Source organism: Podarcis pityusensis (genome assembly GCF_964106645.2).
Source record: "Podarcis pityusensis genome assembly, chromosome: 4".
In the NCBI taxonomy this organism is placed as follows: Eukaryota; Metazoa; Chordata; class Lepidosauria; order Squamata; family Lacertidae; genus Podarcis; species Podarcis pityusensis.
Genome location: NC_138027.1, coordinates 94,599,805 through 94,623,144, shown reverse-complemented (window position 1 = coordinate 94,623,144; position 23,340 = coordinate 94,599,805). Strand labels below are relative to the sequence as shown.

The 23,340-nt window shown below is 44.5% G+C and overlaps 2 protein-coding genes and 1 long non-coding RNA gene across 8 annotated transcripts in view; 1 reads left to right on the top strand and 2 right to left on the bottom strand.

Moving 5' to 3' along the window:
- The window catches only part of DNAJC3 (DnaJ heat shock protein family (Hsp40) member C3), a 46,137-nt gene extending 40,304 nt beyond the window's left edge, over nt 1–5,833 (bottom strand). The window contains exon 1 of one of the 2 annotated variants that reach the window (XM_081003124.1): nt 5,662–5,833. In XM_081003124.1, coding sequence (XP_080859250.1) covers nt 5,662–5,824 — 163 coding nt within the window. In that variant the 5' untranslated portion in view covers nt 5,825–5,833. Of the gene's footprint in view, nt 1–5,618 lie in introns of both variants that reach the window. The other variant, XM_081003126.1, reaches the window with a different exon arrangement.
- Nucleotides 5,834–5,953: 120 nt separating this feature from the next.
- The window catches only part of DZIP1 (DAZ interacting zinc finger protein 1), a 37,945-nt gene continuing 20,558 nt past the window's right edge, over nt 5,954–23,340 (top strand). Inside the window, exons 1-10 of one of the 4 annotated variants that reach the window (XM_081003005.1) lie at nt 5,954–6,564; nt 11,699–11,783; nt 13,261–13,385; nt 15,020–15,181; nt 15,894–16,031; nt 16,321–16,383; nt 18,932–18,985; nt 19,440–19,577; nt 21,045–21,096; nt 21,277–21,333. In XM_081003005.1, the coding sequence (XP_080859131.1) occupies nt 6,109–6,564; nt 11,699–11,783; nt 13,261–13,385; nt 15,020–15,181; nt 15,894–16,031; nt 16,321–16,383; nt 18,932–18,985; nt 19,440–19,577; nt 21,045–21,096; nt 21,277–21,333 (1,330 nt within the window). In that variant the 5' untranslated portion in view covers nt 5,954–6,108. The remainder of the gene's footprint in view (nt 6,565–11,698; nt 11,784–13,260; nt 13,386–15,019; nt 15,182–15,893; nt 16,032–16,320; nt 16,384–18,931; nt 18,986–19,439; nt 19,578–21,044; nt 21,097–21,276; nt 21,334–23,340) is intronic. The other 3 variants (XM_081003007.1, XM_081003006.1, XM_081003008.1) reach the window with 3 other exon arrangements.
- Nucleotides 16,288–18,925, bottom strand: LOC308475893. 2 transcript variants are annotated; one of them, XR_013985493.1, is made up of 2 exons: nt 18,138–18,925; nt 16,288–17,168 (listed from the first exon to the last, which is right to left on the bottom strand). It is a non-coding gene; the product is annotated as an uncharacterized lncRNA (long non-coding RNA). The 2 variants fall into 2 exon arrangements; XR_013985494.1 differs by lacking the exon at nt 18,138–18,925 and adding an exon at nt 17,650–18,054.

The window sequence follows — 23,340 nt, the reverse complement described above, 5'->3', positions numbered from 1 at the left end:
GATGGGCATTGCCATTCAAATAGGGGTGTGTGTGTGATGTCTTGTGATCGATTCTGTGGGGTGGGGTTTTCCTGGCCTCCCCCCCCCCCCCATATTTTATTCAAGTTGTCACCGCTGCTGATGTTGATTTGGAACATTGGTAGGCAAACTAAGGCCCGGGGGCTGGATGCAGCCCAATTGCCTTCTAAATCCAGCCCGCAGACTGTCCGGGAATCAGCATGTTTTTACATGAGTAGAATGTGTCCTTTTATTTAAAATGCATCTCTGGGTTATTTGTGGTGCATAGGAATTCGTTCATTAATTTTTTTCAAAATATAGCCCGGCCCCCCACAAGGTCTGAGGGACAGTGGACCGGCTACCTGCTGAAAAAGTTTGCTGATCCCTGATTTGGAATCTCCTTTCCTATACCTGGAAGCCATTATCCTCTGGAGCAGGAGAAGACGAGCTTGCTCCATCTTCCATGTGGCTGACAGCCCTTAAGATATTTGACAATGGCTATCATATCTCCTCTAGTCGCCTCTTTACCAACTCCCTGGAGGTAAGCACTTAAAAAGGAGAAGTAACCTGGTAGGCTGATAGTGACCTGGCAGCAAGAAATGTCCTCTATGAGTTTAGGTGCTTTAAATGTAAAAAATAAAAAATGCCACAAACACCCACTAGAGGCCACTAAAATTATTCTAATAAATATAGGTATGTGTATTACAGGCATTGGTGTACAGTACTAACTTATGAATGGCTGCTTTTGGCTGAACACAGCCTCGTCATTTTTTGTGATGTTGCATTTATGTGATGTTGCAATACTATAGCCAATATTCTCTACTTACCTAAAGAAACAAAAAAGTTGTATTATTTAGATTAGTTTTGTTTTTAAAAAACAGTAGTACCAAAATAATGTATACAGTAACATTCCATGTTATATTAGTATACATGCCACTTAAAAATAATAATAATTCCTGTAGTGTAACTATGTAAACTAGCAAAACAAAACACTACCTCTAGGCTTTCTGTGAGCTTATACAGACAACAAATAAACCTAATTCTTGCCACTAGCATTTTTAACTTATTATCACTAATGTAGTGGAGGGATAATCTTGTCCCTTCTCCCTGAGTTTTGAAAAATAATCAGTATAGCAGTCACTGGCATTTAATGGAATGGGCCACTCTATCTGCCCGCAGAGGGTCCCAAATTCAGTCCCAGCATCCCCAGGTATTGATGCTAAAAATCCCTGTCTGAAACTCTAAAAAGCTGCTGTCAGTAGACTGGGGTGAGCCAGGTGGTTTGCCTTTGCACAAGGCAGCCTCCTATGACCATAGATGGTTTTATTCCATACACACCTGCAACCACAAGCAACTTGGGAACCATCCAAAATTCAGAGTTGTGTTGGGGGATGTTTTTAAACTTCCACAGCTGGCAAATGTACCTACCACCCGTCTCTCCTTTTAATTGCAATTTCCAGGATGGAGAACCTGCGACCCTTCTGAACATTTTTGGACTCCAACCTCCATCAGCCCCTGCCAGCAAGGCAAATGCCCTGGGATGATGGGAGCTGTAGTTCAACAGTGCCTGGGGAGACCTGTGTTAGGCACACAGATACCCCACTGAAGTTAATGGGAAAGAAAGCACTCAGAACTGTGCATAGAATTGCAGCCTTTGGGTCCAGCGTTGCTCCGGCTGATACACATGGAACTCTAGATCCTTTTGCCAGTAGTCCATGTGAAAAGGATCTAGGAGTCATAGCAGACCACAAGCTTAATATGAGTCAACAGTATGATGCGGTAGCAAAAAAAAGCTAATGCTATGCTAGGCTGCATCAACAGAAGTATAGTGTCCAGATCAAGGGAAGCAATAAACCTGCTCTATTCTGCCTTGGTCAGAGACCACACCTGGAATAATGTGTCCAGCTCTGGGCATCACAATTTAAGAGGGATGTTGACAAGCTGGAATGTGTGCAGAGAAGGGTGACCAAGATGATATAGGGTCTGGAAACCAAGCCTGATGAGGAACAGCCGAGGGAGTTGGGTATGTATACGCTGGAAAAGAGGACTCAGAGGAGATGTACCGTATTTTTTCACCTGTAAGACAAGGTTTTTTTACCCAATTTTTTAGGTTGAAAAATGTGGGGCGTCTTATCCATGGAATATAGCAATTAAATATATAAATAAATATGGTACTTGCTCTAGCAATCACAGTTTCTGGCAGTGGCGAGCCGTGGGGCCTCCGTAGTCTGCTTGCCTCCTCTCACTCTGCCCGCCCTACAGCTAGGAGGGAGGCTGTAGGCAGTCCATTTTTGCCATGCGGAGTCTTCGTGCGGCTCCACTTGTGCGCGGGCAGCGCAACGTTACACAGGAGGAGTGCGGTGATTGCGCCTTTAACTTGAGTGAAACATTGCGCCTTGCACTCCTCCTGTGTAACATTGCGCCGCCCATGCACAAATGGAGCCGCGCGAAGACACCGCACGGCAAAAACGGACTGCCTACAGCCTCCTTCCTAGCTGTAGGGCGGGCAGAGTGGGAGGAGGCAAGCAGAATATGGAGGCCCCGTGGGAAAGGCGAAAAGTGCTAAAAGTAATTGAAAAAAAAATTTCACCACTCTTCCCCCCCCCCCAGCTCAGCGACTGCCAGCGAGGGAACAGCTGATAGGCAGCCTCTTAGACGCGCATGGCTGTTAGCCTCTGGGTAATCCTCCTCCCCCCCAATATTTTTTTCAACAAGTCAGGGTGATTTCCCCCCATTTTTCTTCATTTGAAGTCCCCCAAAATAGGGGGCGTCCTATACATGGGGGTGTCCAATATACAGAAAAATACGGTATATGAAAGCTACTGTACATATATAAAGGGCTTAAGATGGAGGATGGATCAATCTTGTTTTTTCCTGCTCTGGTGGGCAGGACCTGAACTAATAGTTTCAAGTTACAAGAAAAGAGACTAAACATCAGGAAGAACTTTCTGAGAGTAAGAGGTCTTTGACAATGGAACAAACTCTCTTGGAAGGCGGTGGGCTCTCCTTCCTTGGAGGTTTTAAAGCAGAGGTTATATGGCCATCTGTCATGGATGCTTAGTTGAGATCCTGCAGTGCGGGGGTTGGACTCGTTGACCCTCGCAGTCTCTTCCAACTCTACAATTCTATGATTCTAATTGCTTTTACCACATTAGCAGTCGGATCCTGCACTTCCGGCCGGGGATTCTCCTGCATTTGCTTGTGATGAGGATACGTTTGTTATTGTTCTGCATTGAGATCCTCTTGCCAGCAGGGCCACTCAGCCACACTGCTGACAATTCCAAGCAACCCTCTCATCTCCATGTTTCTTCCCTCTTGCAGATAATGGGATTAGCCTTGGCGAAGAAAAGAGGCGGGAAAGAGAAATGAGTCCAGAGAAGCAGCCAGTTGGGTTGGGGTGCATGCAAAGAAGAGAGGGAGAATCCAATCCCCTTGGGGACAAGCAGGGGGTGGAGGCTGTGCAAGCGAGGCTGCAATGCAACCCACCCACCGTCTTTTACTGAAGGAGGCATGATTCAGCAAGCGGAGATTGAAGGACACTGCCTGGGCACAAGCTAAGAGGAGGGGGTGTTGTTGTGGCTGCTTAGCAATAGTGCATGCATGTCTCTGAGCTCTTGCTGTGGAGCTGAGTGACTGCTGGGATAGCACCAGTTACTACTGCTGGAAAGGAGCAGCAGCAGATTTTCGATTTCATAAAAAAGGTTATTTATGCATGCTACCACTGCGGCCCATGTTTTATTGGCCCCAAAATGGAAAAGGAGCGAGGTCCCAACCAAAGAAGATTGGCAACTCAAGTTGACGGAATATGCACAACTTGTAGACTTAACATATAGAATAAGAGAACAAGAAGAACATACATTTAAAGAAGATTCGAAAAAGTTTATTGAATATATGGAAAATAATTGTGTACAGCTGAAAACACTGGCGGCATTAAAATAAATTCAACAGTGTAATTAAGTTTTGATGGATGCAATAAGGGAATACTGAATGGTATAGTTTTTGTAAAATATGCAGGTATTTATGATATATAAAATGAACCATGGAAAGAGAAGGAAGTAAGTCGATGATATGTGAAGGATGTAAAATGAGTATTTTAAATTGTATGACAGAAAATTTAATAAAAATTATATATATATATTTCTGATTTCGATTACATATATGTTTTAAATTTCCCCCCACCAACACTCTTATGCTGGGATAGCTCAGTCGGTAGAGCATGGGGGGTTGGACTAGATGACCCTCGTATCCATTCCAACTCTACAGTTCTATAGTCCCATGATTCCTTGCGCAACTACACATCCCAGAGCCTCGTTGTAAAGCTCCTTTCTTTGCAGCAGGGGCAGGCCAAGCAGGGAAAAGGGAGATGGGGCTTCTTCACTTTGGCCCTTGAGACCTGGCTCTCCCTTCCTCTGCCCCGCTGCTGTCTTCTTTTGAAGGTGGCCAGAAGTTTGTTGCAAAAATTAAAATGCACTTAACACGCCCAATTCCAGGAACACATTTCTTTTTCAGCCTAGCTAAACATCCCACCTCCCAGTTGCAAGGAATAAAGTTTGCACAGGCGTGCAGCATTTCAATTTTAGCCCGCATTAGAAACAAATCCCAATGTCTTCAATACGAATTCCCAAGCAATTTGCTTAGTTTTGCAACTTTATTTCCCACACTGGGAAGCTGTGTAATCGATCTGTGCATCTTAAAGTTATGTCTGCATTGATTAAGACTGCCAGCTTTAATCTGTATAACTGGTGGCTTAATTAACTTGCATATAAATCTGCAGATTAAAATCCCTTCTCCATTAATTAGTGAGATTGTAATTGAAGGCAAGCGTAGTGCCGTGCAGGAAACCCACACTTGACTCCTCAGGGTGCTAAAATTCACTGGGGGGCGGGAGACGACGACAGGGGACTTAACAGTGCAATCCTCTCTATATCTATTTAGAAGTAAATCTAACTAAACTCAATAGATTATTGTTATTAATTGAATTTATATACCACCCTATACCCGGAGGTCTTGGGGCGGTTCACAGAAAAGATCAACATAAAAACCACAATATATATAATCAAAATAAAAACAACCACCCAGTAACCCCCCCACAAAAAAGAGCCACATTTTAAAAGGGCACAGCTATTTTGCAGGCTGTGTAGAGCCAGGAGGGAGATAATAATCAATAATACGTTTAGAGAAGATTGGAAAACCTTTATTGAATATATAGGAAATTATTGTGTACAGCTGAAAACGCTGGCAGCGTTAAGATAAATTCAACAGTGTAAATAAGTTTTGATGGATGTAATAATGGAAAACAGACTGGTATAGTTTTGGTCAGTGAAGGGGTATGCATGCCCCTAAACATTTTGTGAATCCTTGTACTTTTGTCCATTTACTGTATTTATTATTCCCGGTTTGAACTATAAAATAGTGACTTTCTTGAGTCAAAATGAGAGTACCCCTAAACATTTATATATATATTTTAAAAAAGCACTGTTTTTTGTAAAATATGCAAGGATATAAGATATGTAAAATGAACCATGGAAAGAGAAGGGGAGTCATGGATATTTTAAGGATGTAAAAATGAGTACTTTAAATTTTAAAACAGAAAATGCAATAAAAATTAAATATATACTCACTGTACAGTATATAAAAGGAGGGAGAATCTGGCCGGCTAGTTACCTTCTAGCTTGCAGCATGTTTGCAGGGTCCGGTTTCGAACTGGACAGGCGGCGAGAGAACTTCCCGGGGGGGGGCTTGTTTGGGTGTGTGGGGTGTGTGCATGTGTGGCGTGTGTTGTGTGCGGGGGGTGGACTAGATGACCCTGGGCGCCCTCCATCCTCATTCGAGGGCTCGCGGCCGCCTCACATCTCCTCCAAGGAGCCTAGGCGGGCCGTGGTCGACCAGGCCCCGTTCCCATAGCAACGCGCGCGACGCGCCGCCAGAAGCGCCGGGCGGCCGCTGGGCCTAGATCCGCCGGGACGCGCAGGAGGCTCCTTCCCGCCTTCCCCTCACTGCGGGGCCGGGCGGGGGATGCGAGGCAACCCCGGGGGAGGGCGGCCGGGCCCCACTGCCGACTAACGGGCCTCCTCCTCCCCCCTCAGCCCTAGCGCGCTGCTGTTCTCGAGCATGGCTTCCCCGGCCCCGTCGGTCCCCGCCTTCCAGTTCCGCCCGCGGCTGGATCCCCCGGACTGGCGGCGCCTGAGCGCCGTGGACGTGGAGCGGGTGGCGGCCGAGGTGGACGTGGCGGCGCTGCAGGAGCACCTGGCGCACGTGGCCTTCTGCGACGCCGGCCGGGAGCGCTGCCCGCGGTGCCAGGCGCCCGCCGACGCGCTGCTGCTGAGGCTCCTCCGCCTGGCGCAGCTGAGCCTCGAGTACCTGCTGCACTGCCAGGACTACCTGGGCGCCCAGCTCCGCGCCACCCAGGAGCTGCTCAGGGCCGCCGACGCCCACCGGGACCTGCTGGCCAAGGACGTGGCCCGGGGAGCCCAGGAGGCCCGGCTGCTCCGGGAGGAGTGCAAGAGGCGGAAGAAGATCATCGGCACCCAGCAGATGATGCTCCAGGCTGGCGCCGCCTGCCACCAGGTGGGCGCATGGGTGGGTGTGGGGGACAGTGGAGGGTAGGAGGAGAGGGTGCACCAGTTTATCTGCACTTGGCTCCTGGCAAGGTGCCCCAGGGCCGGTGGCCAACCCGCCATGCGCCCTTTTGTTGTTTAGTCGTGTCCGACTCTTCGTGACCTCATGGACCAGAGCATGCCAGGCACTGCTGTCTCCCGCAGTGTGGTCAAACTCATGTTAGTAGCTTGTCCAACCATCTCGTCCTTCCACTGCATGCAAAGACAGGCTCCGGAGGATTGAGCAGACGAGACCAATAGTGGGTCTAACAGTCAAGAAGGCAGCTTCTGCGTGTGCCATAGAGGGAAGTGAGGGTTCATCAACTTGGGAAGGTCTTCTTGTTGTTGTTGTTTAGTCGTTTAGTTGTGTTCGACTCTTCGTGACCCCATGGACCAAAGCACACCGGGCACTCCTGTCTTCTTCCGCTGTCTCCCGCAGTTTGGTCAAACTCATGTTAGTAGCTTTGAGAACACTGTCCAACCATCTCGTCCTCTGCCGTCCCCTTCTCCTTGTGCCCTCCATCTTTCCCAACATCAGGGTCTTTTCCAAGGAGTCTTCTCTTCTCATGAGGTGGCCAAAGTATTGGAGCCTCAGCTTCACGATCTGTCCTTCCAGTGAGCACTCAGGGCTGATTTCCTTAGGAATGGATAGGTTTGATCTTCTTGCAGTCCATGGGACTCTCAAGAGTCTCCTCCAGCACCATAATTCAAAAGCACCAATTCCTCGGCGATCAGCCTTCTTTGTGGTCCAGCTCTCACTTCCATACATCACTACTGGGAAAACCATAGCTTTAACTATACGGGCCTTTGTCGGCAAGGTGATGTCTCTGCTTTTTAAGATGCTGTCTAGGTTTGTCATCACTTTTCTTTCAAGAAGCAGGCGTCTTTTAATTTTATGACTGCTGTTCACCATCTGCAGTGAACATGGAGCCCAAGAAAGTAAAATCTCTCACTGCCTCCATTTCTTCCCCTTCTATTTGCCAGGAGGTGATGGGACCAGTGGCCACGATCTTAGTTTTGTTGTTGTTGAGCTTCAGACCATATTTTGTGCTCTCCTCTTTCACCCTCATTAAGTGGTTCTTTAATTCCTCCTCACTTTCCGCCATCAAAGTTGTGTCATCTGCATATCTGAGGTTGTTGATATTTCTTCCGGCAATCATAATTCCGGTTTGGGATTCATCCAGTCCAGCCTTTCTCATGATGAATTCTGCATATAAGTTAAATAAGCAGGGAGACAATATACAGCCTTGTCTTACTCCTTTCCCAATTTTGAACCAATTAGTTGTTCCATATCCAGTTCTAACTGTAGCTTCTTGTCCCACATAGAGATTTCTCAGGAGACAGATGAGGTGATCAGGCACTCCCATTTCTTTAAGAACTTGCCATAGTTTGCTTTGGTTGACACAGTCAAAGGCTTTTGCGTAGTCATTGAAGCAGAAGTAGATGTTTTTCTGGAACTCTCTAGCTTTCTCCATAATCTAGCACATGTCTGCAAATTGGTCTCTGGTCCCTCTGCCCCTTAGAAATCCAGCTTGCACTTCTGGGAGTTCTCGGTCCTTAGGCAAGGCTAAACTGCTTACACACACACACACACCAAAATTGCACGCACACCCCATCCCAAAATTGCAAACTTAAGGTTTTTTTTTAAAACAGCTAGGAAAAACGAAAAGTGCAAAAATGCTAGATTTAAATCAAAATTGCAAACTTAAGTTTTTCAAAGATCAGGTAGGAAAAACGAAAAGCACCAAACGGCTAGATTTATCTGAGATCGCAAGATCTAGGCTTATCGCAGATCTCAGCAGCAAAGCCGTCTTTGATTATCTTCAATTGCAAAATCTAAATCTATCTTAGATCTTGGTAGTGTATCCATAATAATAATTATAGTAGTAATATTTATACCCCGCCCACCTGGCTGGGTTTCCAATCTTACTTTGCTATGAGTGATTGCTAGAGAAGAATCATTTGCAGCACTGAAATGACTTCTCAGCGGTGCAAGCCTGGGCATTGTATATGAAGGTCCTGGGCTGCCCAGACAACACATGGCATCCATATATCTCAGGAGACAGTGGAAGAATGATACAGGAGAGACATGTTTTATTGCAGGGGGACTTCTATTACATGAAAGTCTGATTTTGTTGCTACAAGTGCCACATTGTGTATCAGGCGCTCCACCAGTTAAACTCAATCCCCGAAGGTGCACTCTTCCATTGTGTTCTGAGACAGATGGATGCCAACAATGTTATTCTGAACCCCAACAATTGATTATCATTACCTTAGATGGGTTACACAGACTCCCATGTTAAACTAAATACAGAGAGCTAATAGAGTTCTGCTCCCTAGACAATCCTTGGTGAATAACAATAAGACTAGCCTAAAAGTGGCATTACTGCTATGTCTTTTTTAGGTTTTCAGAACTCAGGATAATCATGTTTTAGGACTCTGTATTAGCATAGGTTCGGTATGTTGTGGTACGTCTGAGAGCTCGGGTTATAAAGTATCCATAGAAATTGTGAACGTAGAATCAAGAGTTGGAAGAGGTGCCCTGCCTCTTCTTTAAGGCTCCCAAACAGTGCAGTAACTTTTTCAGTTTCACATCATTTTGAGCCATAAACATTAAATGTTGTCACTTTACACGACTTGTGTTGGTAGTTTTCACTGTATCCATTGAGAATAGGACAAGAAGTGAATGGGGCTAATGTTGAAATGAAGTTGCTTTAAGGAGCCCAGCTCCAAACAATATCCCTTTTCACTGTGTGGGAAAGCCTTGCAGTTACATATACCGGTAATCGATGTTTATTTATGAATAAGGTCCTTTCAGTAGCTCCATGCAAGACCTATCCCCAATAAGCATAAAACACTAATGTACCATGAGCTAAAGTAATTGAATGAAGGGTGAAGCATGCAACCGCTACATGGAATTGGCAACATTTCAACATGAGTGTTTGTTTGGATAAAGATATTTCACAGCTGATTTAATACATTAAATCCTAATATGTTTCAGCAGAAGATATCTGTGGCTTGCTGGCATTTCCCTGGCACTCAGTCCTTGACTATCCAAGCTTGGCATGTTCTTGCATTTATCCAACAAAAATGTAACTTAATTATTTATACCCTTAGTAGTTCTTTCAAGGAATTTATATTTAATCACATAGCAGCTATCAGTTGCAGGATTTTAAATAGTTGATGGGGATTGGGAATTCAGCAACAAGAATCTGGTTCTGAATCTGCTGAGCCATTACACACATTTCACATCATATGAGCTGATCCTCCTAAATGTATAGTAGAATGTTACTGAAGAAGATGTGCAAGTTTGAAGTGCATTAAAAGAGCAACAGATTTTGAGACCATGTGTCTGCAAATCAGAAGCAAAATAATCTCCTTTTTGCACCAGCAAAATCTGCTCTGGTGTTATGTCCACCTGCCCCTAAGTAGCAAAAGTCCTAGATGTCCTTTACTAGATGTTGGATGCAGGTGGCACTGTGGTCTAAACCAATGAGCCTCTTGGACTTGCTGATCAAAAGTTTGGCGCTTCGAATCCCCGCGACGGGGTGAGCTCCCGTTGCTCTGTCCTAGCTCCTGCCAGCCTAACAGTTCGAAAGCATACCAGTGCAAGTAGATAAATAGGTACCACTGCGGCGGGGAGGTAAACGGCGTTTCCGTGTGCTCTGGTTTCTGTCACGGTGTTCTGTTGCGCCAGAATTGGTTTAGTCATGCTGGCCACATGACCCGAAAAGCTGTCTGTGGACAAACGCCAGCTCCCTCTGCATGAAAGCGAGATGAGTGCTGCAACCCCATAGTTGCCTTTGACTGGACTGAACCGTCCAAGGGTCCTTTACCTTTTACCTTTATTAGATGTCCTAGCTTTGGGATAGCAGCCGCTGCCTTCATTTTGTTTCACATTCTAGTAGCGATAGTAGTGACACTGTTTTTCCTCAATCGCTGGCACAATTTTTGAAAAGGTGATTTTTTGGGGGGGTTAATGGGGGGGAGGAAACCTGCCTCCCATATGATACATAAGATCAGGTTGCAAGAATGATCTAGTGTAAGTAGTTGTTTACACATTGGCACTCTGATCCAAATATTCTTACTGGTGCCTGTTCCTGTAACACTGGAATAATATGATGGTTTAGTCCAGAAACAGGCACATCCTAAACATGTATTTACCGGTGCAACTGTTAGGTTCAGGCCAGAGTGTTGGATAGAGTCTTGAACTAGGACTTAGGAGACCTGAGTTCGAATCCTCACTCAGCCATGAAGTTCATTGTGTGGCCTTGGGCCAGTCCCTGCTTTTCAGCCTAGCCTACCTCATAGGGTTTTTGTGGGGATTAAATGTGGAGAGGCAGAACCAATGTGCCCCTCCTTGAGCTAACTGAAGAAAAAGGTGAGAGATAAAAGCAATAAACAAATGGATAAAGGTACGTGATTCTTCTCCAAAGCTGTAATCTTGTGCCTAGTTGCTGGAGTATAAGGCCCAGAGACTGGTGATGCTAGCATATGCATAACTGATAGCAGGATCAAACCCATTCACGATCCAGTTAGAGTTTTGTGCCTGTCCCTCATCTAGCAGCCAGGACTGCACATGTGATAGTGCTGATCAGTTGTTCAGCACAAGAAGGTATGGGTTTTGATTTATGCTTCTCCACCCCCACATCCTGAACATTACTGCTGTTCTTGATAGTCTCTCCAATGATTTTTCATGCAGAGTGCCAATTTGCCGGGTGGAACGTCTCCCCTTAGGTATCCCACATGCAGGGATCTTAATATAAAATGCACCTCTTAATATAAAACATGTCTAGTTGGCAAATGCAGCATGAGCACCATTAGTGCTTCCAGTAGCTTGTGTATTTTTGGACCAGGTACTTTGTCACCTTTGAAACTATGTATTGAGAAATGAGTAAAATAACAGAGGTATTTGATGATTGATTTGTGTGTTTTGTCTGTTACTGCTAAGTCCATTTAAGTGCTTTACACATTTTCTCAAGAATACAAACCCACGTTGAGAATGGGCCCTGGACTAGCACTGAAATATACAGACCTAATTTCTTACCATAGTTGTATAGGTGGATTTCTGTTGTTGTTTAAACAAAACTACATTTATTTTACAGTGTCAATTTTGTGACAAAGCTTTTATGAACTATTCCTTCCTGCACAGTCATTTGCAACGTCGCCACGCAAAGGAACCACACTCTGGTGAGTTATGAAGCAGGAGAGGAAATCTCATAATGGGCAGTGTAATTCATTTTTTTCCCCTGGGTGAAAAAGCAAACAAGAAACAGCAGTGCCACTCAAAGAACAAGAGTGATTATAGATAGACTAAGATTAAAGATTAGGATTAAAGAAATTGAAGGAAATGGAAATTTGATATTTAAGAGGTAAAATTTTAATGCTATATTATATTAAGATTAAAGATTGGGATTAAAAAAGTGGAAAAGAAATTGCTGGACAAACAATTTGGACTGGAATACAAAAGAGGGAGGTATGAGGAGGTCCAGAAAATAAGTAAATTTAAAAACGGAAATGAAATAGTGATATTGTTTTTAATTGTTTTGTCTTCTTTTTTTATTATTTTTGTTTTTTGTTTTTTGTGTTTTTTATTCTTCTTTGGATTATGTATTGTGTACTTGTGTACTTCTTTTCTATGTTTTTCTGTTTAATCTTTTACTGAAATCTTAATAAAAATCATTTAAAAAAAAAAAAGAACAAGAGTGATTTTGAGATATAGCTCCAATCCAGCTATAGTTAATCATAAGTAACTCCCACTAAAAGCAATGGGATTTTAGTTAGCTGTTTCACTGACATCAGTAAAATTTGTTCATGACTAATTGGGCAACTTAATGAAACTATTAAAGTAAACTGAGAATTCCTTTATTCTTTTTTTCACATTTAATAAATGCAAATCTAGGTATAGGACACGGGTGGCACTGCGGGTTAAACCACAGAGCCTAGGACTTGCTGATCAGAAGGTCGGCGGTTCGAATCCCCGCAACGGGGTGAGCTCCCGTTGCTCGGTCCCTGCTCCTGCCAACCTAGCAGTTCGAAAGCACGTCAAAGTGCAAGTAGATAAATAGGTACCACTCCGGCGGGAAGGTAAACAGTGTTTCCGTGCACTGCTCTGGTTCACCAGAAGCAGCTTAGTCATGCTGGCCACATGACCCGGAAGCTATACGCCGGCTCCCTCGGCCAATAAAGCGAGATGAGCGCCGCAACCCCAGAGTCGGTCACGACTGGACCTAATGGTCAGGGGTCCCTTTACCTTTACCTTTAGGTGGAAATGTAACAGGTTCACATCTGGATATTTGTCCGTTTGACATGCTTTAAAAAAATCACTGTCAAGGAATCCTGACCCAAGACCCAGGTCAGCACTTCCTTAGTAGGTCTGGCTCTTGCTCAGAACCCAGGATCTCTATCCACTCCACCAGGCCACTGTTTTGGGAATGTTTTGAACAAAACATTTCAGTAGAACTTAGACTCTCAAAGTAGCTCACAGAGCTCCTTCTTGTCGCCTTTGGCTGATACTGCTCTGAGGCAGAATACACCTGGCATCACGGTTTGCAGAATAAAATTTGGAAATGCATTCCTGAAGTGCCTCTGTAGGAAGAGCTGTGTTGCCCAAAATAATAAGAAAAACCCCCCCATGTTATCACCAAATATGTATTTCTTTTAATAGATCAGAAGCAAAAAGTGCAGACGGGTCAATTACAGGAGGAGATCAACAAGCTGAAGGAGCAGTTACAGCTCACCAGGTCTCAGTTAGAAGCTGAGCAACACGCTCACATGGTCAAGTTGTCTAAGGTAGGGCATACTCTGCGTCAGTACTCTAAATGCTGTTGAGTGGTATCCCAAGTAATGCATTATGGATGTGATCCTGAAGAGACACAAACATGGTTTAATCCCATTGAGTAACAGAGAAAATAGGACTGTAAATGTTCAAATGGCCATATTCCTCTGCCACGCAACATTCATTGCCTATTCAGTGCATCAGGCATGGATAATCTTTACAGGTAGTCTTGAGTCGCTTTGGGAACAGAGATTATTTTGATCCATAAATGCATGGAGGTCTAGATCAGTGTTTCCCAAGCTTGGCTTTCAAACTGTTTTTGGACTACAGCTCCCATCATCTGTGGCTAGCAGGACCAGTGGTCGGGGATGATAGTAACCTTAGTCCAAAAACAGCTAGAGATCCAAGTTTGGGAAGCACTGGTCTAGACAAAAGCAGGCAAGCATCTGGGTAAGTAGGGACAGGAAGTCTGAGTGAGTAGGGACAGGAAGTTTGTGTTTGAGCAGCATGTTTTCTCAGACTGAGGATCCAGGTGAAAATCAGTTTTCTAGGACTAGGAGGAAACCTGCAAACCTCTTGTGCCACTTGATTTCTGTTGAACTGGGAACTGTAGGACCAGAATCTGGCCAGGACAGGATGGGCTTTCCTGTTATTCCTTCTGGGCTTGAAGAGACATGTGATCCTCACCTGAGCCTATTCCAGCTTGAGGAATCACCCACCTCCTCCCCGAGCTAGCGAGCCCCACCTGGGCTGTGGGTCCTTGCCTGCCTTCCCTCAAAACTAACAGCTGTAAATTCTGGAATCCTGAGGTCAGGGGTGGTTACATCCCATTTCGCCACTTGAGGCAAAACAGAATCTGGTCGTCTGCAGTGGGTGGCGCTACAGCCTATCATAGAGCTAACAGAGCTAGCCAACTACTCCCTGCTCTGTCAAATCTTCACAGCTGGCCAGAAAGTGAGACACTCTGCTAGAATCTCTGGTTTGAGATCCCTGTCCCTTGCAGGTGGAGCAATAGTCAAAGTGCGGCAAGTGATAAGCCAGAGGGATGAAGCAGCAAAAGCAGTCAGAGGCCAAGAAATCTCAAAGCTGAGTACAAGCTGAGGCAAAATGAATTAATTAGGACTGGGATGAAGGCAGAAGCAAGAGGGTTTGTTAAAATTGGAAGCAGCAGGGCAGAAGACAAATGTCTGGGTCATCCGTGATGGGACAAGGAGGATGCTCAGGAAGTTTAAATAGAAGCAGCAATAACCAATGCCTTGTTGTGCTAGCAAGCTGGCCATGTTTTCTGAAAAGATCCATTATTTTTCAGTGTTAAGTGAAACTCTTGTGAGTCAGAGATATTTTAGAAGAGAGATACTATCAGGAGTCAGTAACCTTTCTAAAGCTGCTGATTCTCACTTGGATGAGCAAACAGAGGGCATGTGATTCTGCCACCTTGTTGAAGCTAAGAAGGAACCCCTGTGGACGCTGCCTTGAGTTCCCTGATAGAAGAAAAGCAGGATACAAATGTATAAAGTAAAGCCAACCATAAAAAGTAAAAGAATGAAACTCAAAATTTCTCAGCCTAGGACCTGTGTGTTGCTTGGAACTGTTCGGTTTGTTGTATCCATGAGAGAATTCTCAGAATAACATTTTAAAGCAATTTCAGGAGTATGACGAACACAGATCCAAGGAGGAGGAGATTCGGCAGTTATTTCACAAATGGAAAGAAGAAGAAAAAGACAAACTGGCCAGTGAACTAGAGAAGATGAAAGAGATGTTTATGAAGGAATTTAAAGAGCTAACTGCGAAGAATACAGAATTAGAAAATGTAAGTAATTGAGAAGGGGTTTCAGTTGGCCTGCGCACACCTTCAAGGGGTCTTGACTTGATCACTTGCTTAAAGTTCAAGACGTGAGCTTTTGGGGAAAGATGCTTAGGATTTTCTAAGAGCAGAGCTTTATAAAAACCTTGGTATATTCATAAATCTAATTTCAGTCCCAAGGACCAAAATGTTGCTATGTCATTTAAACACTTGCTGTGATCCAACCAAAGACCAAACTTGCATGGAACCAGGTTTTCCATACATATCCTTAGCTGCATGAGGCTCTTTTATGCAAACATGTGCATGTTTCCTCTGACTCATGCAGCTTGACCAGACTGTGAACATAAAACCTTAACATAGCAATGCCACCCATCACAGTTATGTAGGGACAGCAAGGGGCTACCTCTATTCTCTACCCTGCCACTACCAAACAGCTCTTTTGCATTATTACTATTTTCTAAGAGGCCATTGAATTTACAGGGTTGGGTTGGGATCAATGTTCAAAAAATGGTAGTGGGTGGATTCCTAAATATTCAAGGAAGGAATCATGCAAGTTATGTCTTCAGGGGAAAGAAGGCAGAACACGTACACTCAACCTGCGAAATTGCTGATTGGTGTGCCTGTTGTTGTTTGCAAATTTCCATCCTCTAATACAGTACATATTTGGATTTTAGCCTTTTATCATTTTCTCTCTCCCCCCCCCCCTTCTTGCTCTTAGCATCTATTAGAAGTCCAGAAGTCTAACAATCACCTGAAATCTAATTTGGGCACATTAAAAGATAGCTATGAATTTCCAGAAGAGAAACACCAGAGTGCTGTAGATCAGCAGGAAGCAGTGCAGGCTTTAGAAAAACAGGTAATTTAACGCAAATTCCATTCCAGTTGCCTTGTTTCTAGTTTGTGGGAAAGAGTGTTATTACCCTGTACATATTAGATCAGAGCTTTCCAAAATGTGTCGCAACAAGTTAGTGTGTCGGCTGCAGTGTGTAAGTGTGTTGCGTGAACACTCCCCATGCTTCTCATAGGGCTGGAAAGGGGTTAGTTTAACCTCCAGTTTGCTGCTTTTCTGGTGGACACACACACACACACATATAAACTGAAATACGAGTATGTTAATACAATTAACTTTATTCTGTCTTACGTAGGACACTGAGTGGAAGGCTAAACTACAAGCTCTTAAAGAAGAACATGGCAGTGAAAAACGCATGGTAAACAAGACTGTTTGTGATTAAAGGGGTGGGGGAATAGACATTGGCTTGGATCCTAAAATAAGTCATTCTAAAGAAGTTAGCGGAAAGAATGTTTCTCCTCTCCTTCCCACTTCTGCCATCTATGACCCTTAAGAGTCTCTTGGGAGGATGGGAGGGCACTCCCGAATAATGTGGGAAGAGGGGCTGCAGGGGAGAAGGGGACAGAAAACTTTCTTTAACTCCCTTACCTCAGGATCCAAGCCAATCTGCTCTCACGACATTATGTAAGGACCTGGCAAACTGTTCAGAATGGGTGTTAAAATCCACTCTTGTTGTGTTGTAGAATTCATTTGAAGATTCTCGTTGAAGGCATTTCACATTCAGTCCTTGCATCGAAAACTTCAGTACAGAGGTTGACTCTTTGCAATACAACCAGCTGGTTAGGGGTGGCACCTGGTCTTGTCCTAGCCCTTGAGAAGAGCACAGTTAGAAATAACTTTGGATTCTGTGCTTTGGTATTGGAGGCATCAGCAGAAGTTATGATGTCATATTCACCCAGGAAGGGACATAATCATGTGACCTCTCCCCCCACCCCAAGTCTGTTGCTGGTCTTTTCTCAGCTTTTCCCCAGGACACAGCAAGTTCTTTATCCTCCTTGTTACCTGTGCTTTGCCTCAGGCCTAACCTCTTCCTGATTCTTGAAGCATCTTCTTTCACTCTTCCAAATCCCTGAGTTCCACACGTGGCTCAAGCTATATTCTGTCAGACTGGCCCTCCTAGCTTTTCCCAGCCTTCACCAGATGCTGTAAGAGAAAAGTGACCAGAGGTCCACTAGCAACAAGACGTTCCTTCTCTTCCTACAACAAGACACCAATCTAGGCCTCAAACCAACTATTCTTTGCAGACAGGTGTCAAACCTGTCATCAGTTCTGCCAAGATCTGGCAACTCGGCTCTAAGGACATAATAATATTCTTACCAGACCTTTATTACATCCATATTATGTCATCTACAGGTTTCAGGAGCTTCTTCCACCCTCTTTGTCCTCCAGCCCATCCCTCTGAGCAGACCTGGTACACACTGAATGTTCGCAGGCTACTTAAGGCATGTATTAGAGGCACCACTGCCTTCTGACGAAATGAAAATCTGTTGATGTCTTTTTGTCCTGCATCTGTAAGGAGATCCCCCCCCCCCCCAGTTCCACCGCTAGAATGTGAATCAAGGCATGTGTTGCCTATACAAGGCATATCATCTACCAACACGGTTGCACGTTACAGTCACTTCACCTGGGCTGCAGCTGACATGTTTTCCAGGCACTACAAAATAGACTGCTTTGCCTTAGCAGAAGCTGTCTTTGGGAGGGCAAATGTTCCAGCATGTAGTCCTTACCTCATTCGGAATGCACATCCCATTGTTGGATGTCTCCAGTGTCAGACACAGAATGGAACACCGGTTGCTCCCCATGGAAGTTCCTTTTGTTTTGGCACGTACAGGCCTCATGCCTAAGCTTGGCGCTCCTTGTAACACTTTCACAAAGCCAGCAATTCCTTCACCCTTGTTACTCGGGCTCCTACACTCCTACTCCCCTTCTGTATTTATACTCTTCTAGATACATTTTGTCTCACGTTTGGCTCCAGGACAGAATTGAGGGATGACTCCCCTCCAGGACTGCACTTTGTGAAGAAAACAAGGTAACGGCAGTCCCTTCATTCCTGAGCAAATGCAGACGTACTAATCCATTGTTTAGTAACTCCATACACCAAACCGAACAAACCTTCGTAGTGATTAATCAGCGTCCAATTTCCCATCAGCCATGCCATCAGACTTTCTTCCAGTTTCATCCATTCTTAACGGCTATTTTTTGTGCCATGGATCAGCATAATCTTCCTAGCCAAACACTGCATGGAGTCACATGTAAAAAGCTAAAATCCCACCAGTCAGTTGCTTGAGGAATAGAATGGGAGACTGGATTCCCCCCCCCCCCATGTTCCCCCTTCCCCAGCAAACCAATTAGGCTGGGTTTTTACTTTTGAAAAAAGGGCTCTGCCTGCGATGTATTGGATCAGAATCGGTGTTATTTTTACCCACAGGACAGTTCCCTGTCTTCTCTTTATGCCAACTATATGCAACTGAAATTTGTAATTTCATTCCCTGTTCTTTTAAAGGCTTCTTCTGCATGGTTTTCCCCCTCTTTCTCCAGCCATTATGTCTTCATTTCTGTGTGTGGCTGTTTGCTTATTTACTTACTTAATTTATACCCTATATTGAAATGCACGAGGGCAGCTAACAAAATTAAAACGGCAAAAAGCAATTACGTGAGAGCTTTACACTGCTGCAAAGACTGTAGCCTGCTAGGTCAATGAACTTATCTGTCTGGTCTGTGATGTGCTTTATCCCCATGGTGATCCCCAAGGAGGATACTGGTATGTCAGAAACAAATCCACATTGGATGTTTTGCCCCATCTCTGGAACTTCTAGTCAACAAAGCCAGGCATGTCTGGAGAAATACTCCCTTTATGCCACACACCCCTCCCTCACAGGCATTTTGGATGTCACAATGACTTTCAGATGCAGTCTGCTGGAAGGTTCAGGAGACAGCTGACAAACATGCTAGGTATCAAGGTGGGTCTTCGGTGAATTTATTTCCAGCTCCTCATATCATTTTCTTTTTGAAATAGCATCATCAAGAGCTGCACATGACTTTTTCTGTCTGTTATAAAGATCTGTGCACCCTTAGGATATGCCCACGGAAGAGATAAACTTCCCAAACAAGGGCTAAAATAATAATAACAGCAAGAATTGATAGATAACCTAAGCATCTATTTAAAGACCAAAAAAACCCCTCAGCCATTCATCCTCATGTGAAGGTAGAGGTTGTCTGTTGTTTTATAAAAAGAAAATGAGCTCCATAGGGTTATGGATTTCCATTTGCTATTAGTCCTTTCAGCTGGAACTTTTTAATGAAAGAAAATAGGAACTAATCCAATAAACATTTTTTAAAAAAAATTAGTGAAATATTGGAATATTTTAGGTCTCATTTGAGATCAATTTATTCTTCCATATTTGACACCTTCAGCTTACGTCCCAAATTGAGAAGTACAAAGCACGTAGTGAGACCTGCAGTGCAAGCAACATCTTCTATAAGAAGAGGATAGAAGAACTAGGCCAGAAACTGCAGGAGCAGAATGAACTCATCACCACGCAGAAGCAGCAGGTCTGTTCATATAATATTGTTACGTATCGAAAACCTCAAAGCAGAGTGGAACATTCCTCTTTGAAACAAAACGAAACAAACCCTTGAAAAATACAGATCGATTTTCAGCTGCTGTACCATATTTTACCAACCCATACATTTCAAATTGTGTTCTTACAAACCATGATCCTGATTTCTGCAGGGCTTAGGGCTGTTAGAGAATGACTTCCCCCAATTTGCAGCCCCATTCACAGGGGAAAAATGGGGGGAGTGAGGGTTATTTTAGCAATTTGGGAAGGGAGGGGTGGGTTGAAAATTCCTGAAGGGAAACCTGTGCTGTGCTTTTGTTTTGCAAAATGCCTCCTTCCTATTGCCCTTCTCTCCCTCCCTTGTCTGGGGAAGTGATATCCTGGTGAGTTTATTCACCACCTTGCTCTAAGGATGCCGTGCAGAACTGTCATTGGAGCAAGCAGCCAACACTCCTGCCTGGCCAGCCAACTAGCTAGTGCGTCACTAACTGTCCCCAGGACAAGGAGGAGGAAATAGAAAGGAGCTACTTTGTCAAGGTTAAAAAAGAGGAGGGGGGAAATCCCCTCTCTCCCATTCAGTAGATCAAGTCAGTTGGTCAAACTGGGAAACAGTTTTAGTATTAGAGACGGATTCTATAGCATTGGCTGTAACAGACATTAAACTGGCACAGAAATAGCATCCAGTGGCATTGTATTGATGGGATGTTCATAGCACTTAAAGCAACCTCGCTCCTACGATCAAGCCAGGTTTGATCATGTTAGGGTTCACATTAAAGGGTAAAGGGACCCCTGACCATTAGGTCCACTCGTGGCCGGCTCTGGGGTTGCAGTGCTCATCTCGCTTTATTGGCGAAGGGAGCCAGCATACAGCTTCCGGGTCATGTGGCCAGCATGACTAAGCCGCTTCTGGCGAACCAGAGCAGCGCACGGAAACGCCGTTTACCTTCCCGCCGGAGTGGTACCTATTTATCTACTTGCACTTTGACGTGCTTTCGAACTGCTAGGTTGGCAGGAGCAGGGACCAAGCAACGGGAGCTCACCCCGTTGCGGAGATTCAAACCGCCGACCTTCTGATCGGCAAGTCCTAGGCTCTGTGGTTTAACCCACAGCGCCACCCGTGTCCCAGGGTTCACATTAGGCTGGAACAAAGGTCCCTCTCCCTCTTTCCAGCCCCTGAGCCACTCCAGCAGTCGTTACCGGAGCTCTGGCTGGGGCTGGCTTCAGATGTTTGAATCATGCTGCTGCCTCTTTGTGGGTGGGGAGGGTGCAGCTGGGCTAGTTGTCCAGCCATCAGGGGCTCTTAGGTCAGGGGACAAAACAATTCCACCCTGTCCTATAAGGCCTGCACATGCCCACCTCACGTCACAACAGCAGGGATTTAGCTGGTACCACCCCACAAATGATAATAGTTCTCTCCTTTCTAAATCTGCACCTACGCTTGACTCTCTCTGCATTTCAGATAGAGAAACTGGCTACAAAAAAATCAGTGGAAAGCGTCAAGTCATCTGATGGTAAGTGGCAACAAGAAGAACTTTAAAATTCCTTTGTTTTTATCTGCTTGTTAATCATTGTTCTCTTAACAAATGGTTCCAAAGTATATAATTCAACAAGTCATCTTTTTTTCTAATTGCTTTGAGAAAGTCTGTTGAGAAGTACAAGAATCTCAAGCCTATATTTCTTTTCTTTCCCAGTGAAAACGTCAACACAGAATGTTGTTCAGCCCAAATCGAGTGTATCATCCATGCGTGGTAAGTTTTTGTAATAGATACGCACATTATTACTGATCTTCCAGGATGACAGCAAGTAACAGCTAAATTTAATTAACACAGCAAGATTTTTTTAATTGAGAGGTCTTGAAAAGATCGCTGTCATGGTTCACAGTGGTAAATATAACACATAGGCATTTTCTTCCAGTGCAATACTTCTTTCTATTTCTAGACAAAACTGAAGCTTTTTACTTGGAATGTGAAATTTCATTGTAGTGGAATTGACTTATTAGTTAACTGATTTTGTTACCAAATGACCTCCGCATCTAAATTTAAGGCACCTAAGAATAGGTGCCCGAGGCATCAATTTACCTAATAGTTGAGCTGACCTTGAATAAGCCATAATAATTGGATTGTAAAATAGCAAACAACCTCATTACATTTTGTTTTATTTCAAGTGGTCTCTTAATTTTAAAAAAGCATCACCGTGAGGCTTTCAATTAAAAAAAAACATTGACTGGAAAGCCCATTCACAATAATTATTTTATGAAGACTTTGCACCATGAATGTTACTCTAGTGTTTTATGCTTTGATGTTTTAATCTATATTTTAAATTTTGTACATAGCTTTATTTTTTTGTAAGCCACTTTGAGACCCAGATGTGGCCATATGCAGGGTGTAATAATAGTAAAAATATTCATTATATGGCAACTGCACTTTTCATTTCACATTTGGGTTGTTTGAATGGTCACTATGTCTCCAATCTTGCAGATATATTTATGATCACAAGGGCTGTGTTTGGACATAATACTGGCCAAAAACCTTAGTTAAGCAAAGTAGTCTGTGCACAAGTTGTGTGTTGGTACACATAAAAATAATTTTATTATTTATACCCTGCCCATCTGTCTGGGTTTCTCCAGCCACTCTGGGTGGCTTACAGCATATATAAAAACATAGTAAAACATCAAACATTAAAAACTTCCCAATAAAGGGCTACCTTCAGATGTCTTCTAAAAGTTATGTAGTTCTTTATTTCCTTGACATCTGAAGGGAGGGCATTCAAGAGGGAGGAGGCCACTACCGAGAAGGCCCTTGTTCTGGTTCCCTGTAACTTCGCTTCTCGCAGTGAGGGAACCAGCAGAAAACCCTCGGAGGAGGACCTCAGTGTCCAGGCTGAACGATGGGGATGGAGACGCTCCTTCAGATATAGCTCATGCACTCCCCGCTCTCCTCCTTTCATGAGGTGAGGAAACAAACCAGCATGCCATAGAGTGGCTGGCTTAGCATAGCACCCAAACCAGTTCTCATGAGTACCACAATTAGGAAGCCGAGAGCAAACTCTGGATTCTAGATCATGGATCTCCAAAACAAACCACAACCACAGTTTCAGATGTAATACTAAGCTAGACATTCCATGATGTGTTACCCTGGAAGGGAGGGGTTAACTCTGGTTTTGGTCAGCATTATGCCTGAAGACAGGTGTCAGGGAACTGCCATCGGAAGGAAGGGAAGTGAAAGGGCTCACACAGGTTGGGAGAGACTCAGCAGCTGAAGAGGGAACCAGTAGGGGGAGAGGAGCTGAGCTGAGGGAAAGGGAGCTGGAGGGATGGCTCAGAGACACTTCCAGCGAAAACAGTGGGGAGGTTTCAGGACCTCCTGTAGGGACACCCACTCCTCGCCGGAAACTGTCACGCAGAGAGTCCAGAAGACGTGTTTCCGTTAAGGAGCTTTTATGTTGGAAGCGATTCCGAAAGCAACCACTGTCGGAATCTGCCAGCGACTGACGGAGCCATGTTTAAGGGGCTCCGTTACAGACAGAGGTTTGCAAACTTGACCAAACTCTGAGGGACTAGGATTTTACACACAAGCAGCTCATCGTCCCATCACAGCATTCCGACAGTCTCCGTGAGCAGCTTGTGCAGGAGAAGGCATCATGAGCAACCCAGCCGGAACCGGAGAAGCAGGAGCTGGAGCGGGTCCAAGCCTGGAAGAAAGGTACCGGGTGTTGGAGGTCCAGCTAGCGCTGCAGACGGCGAGGCTTGAGGAGAG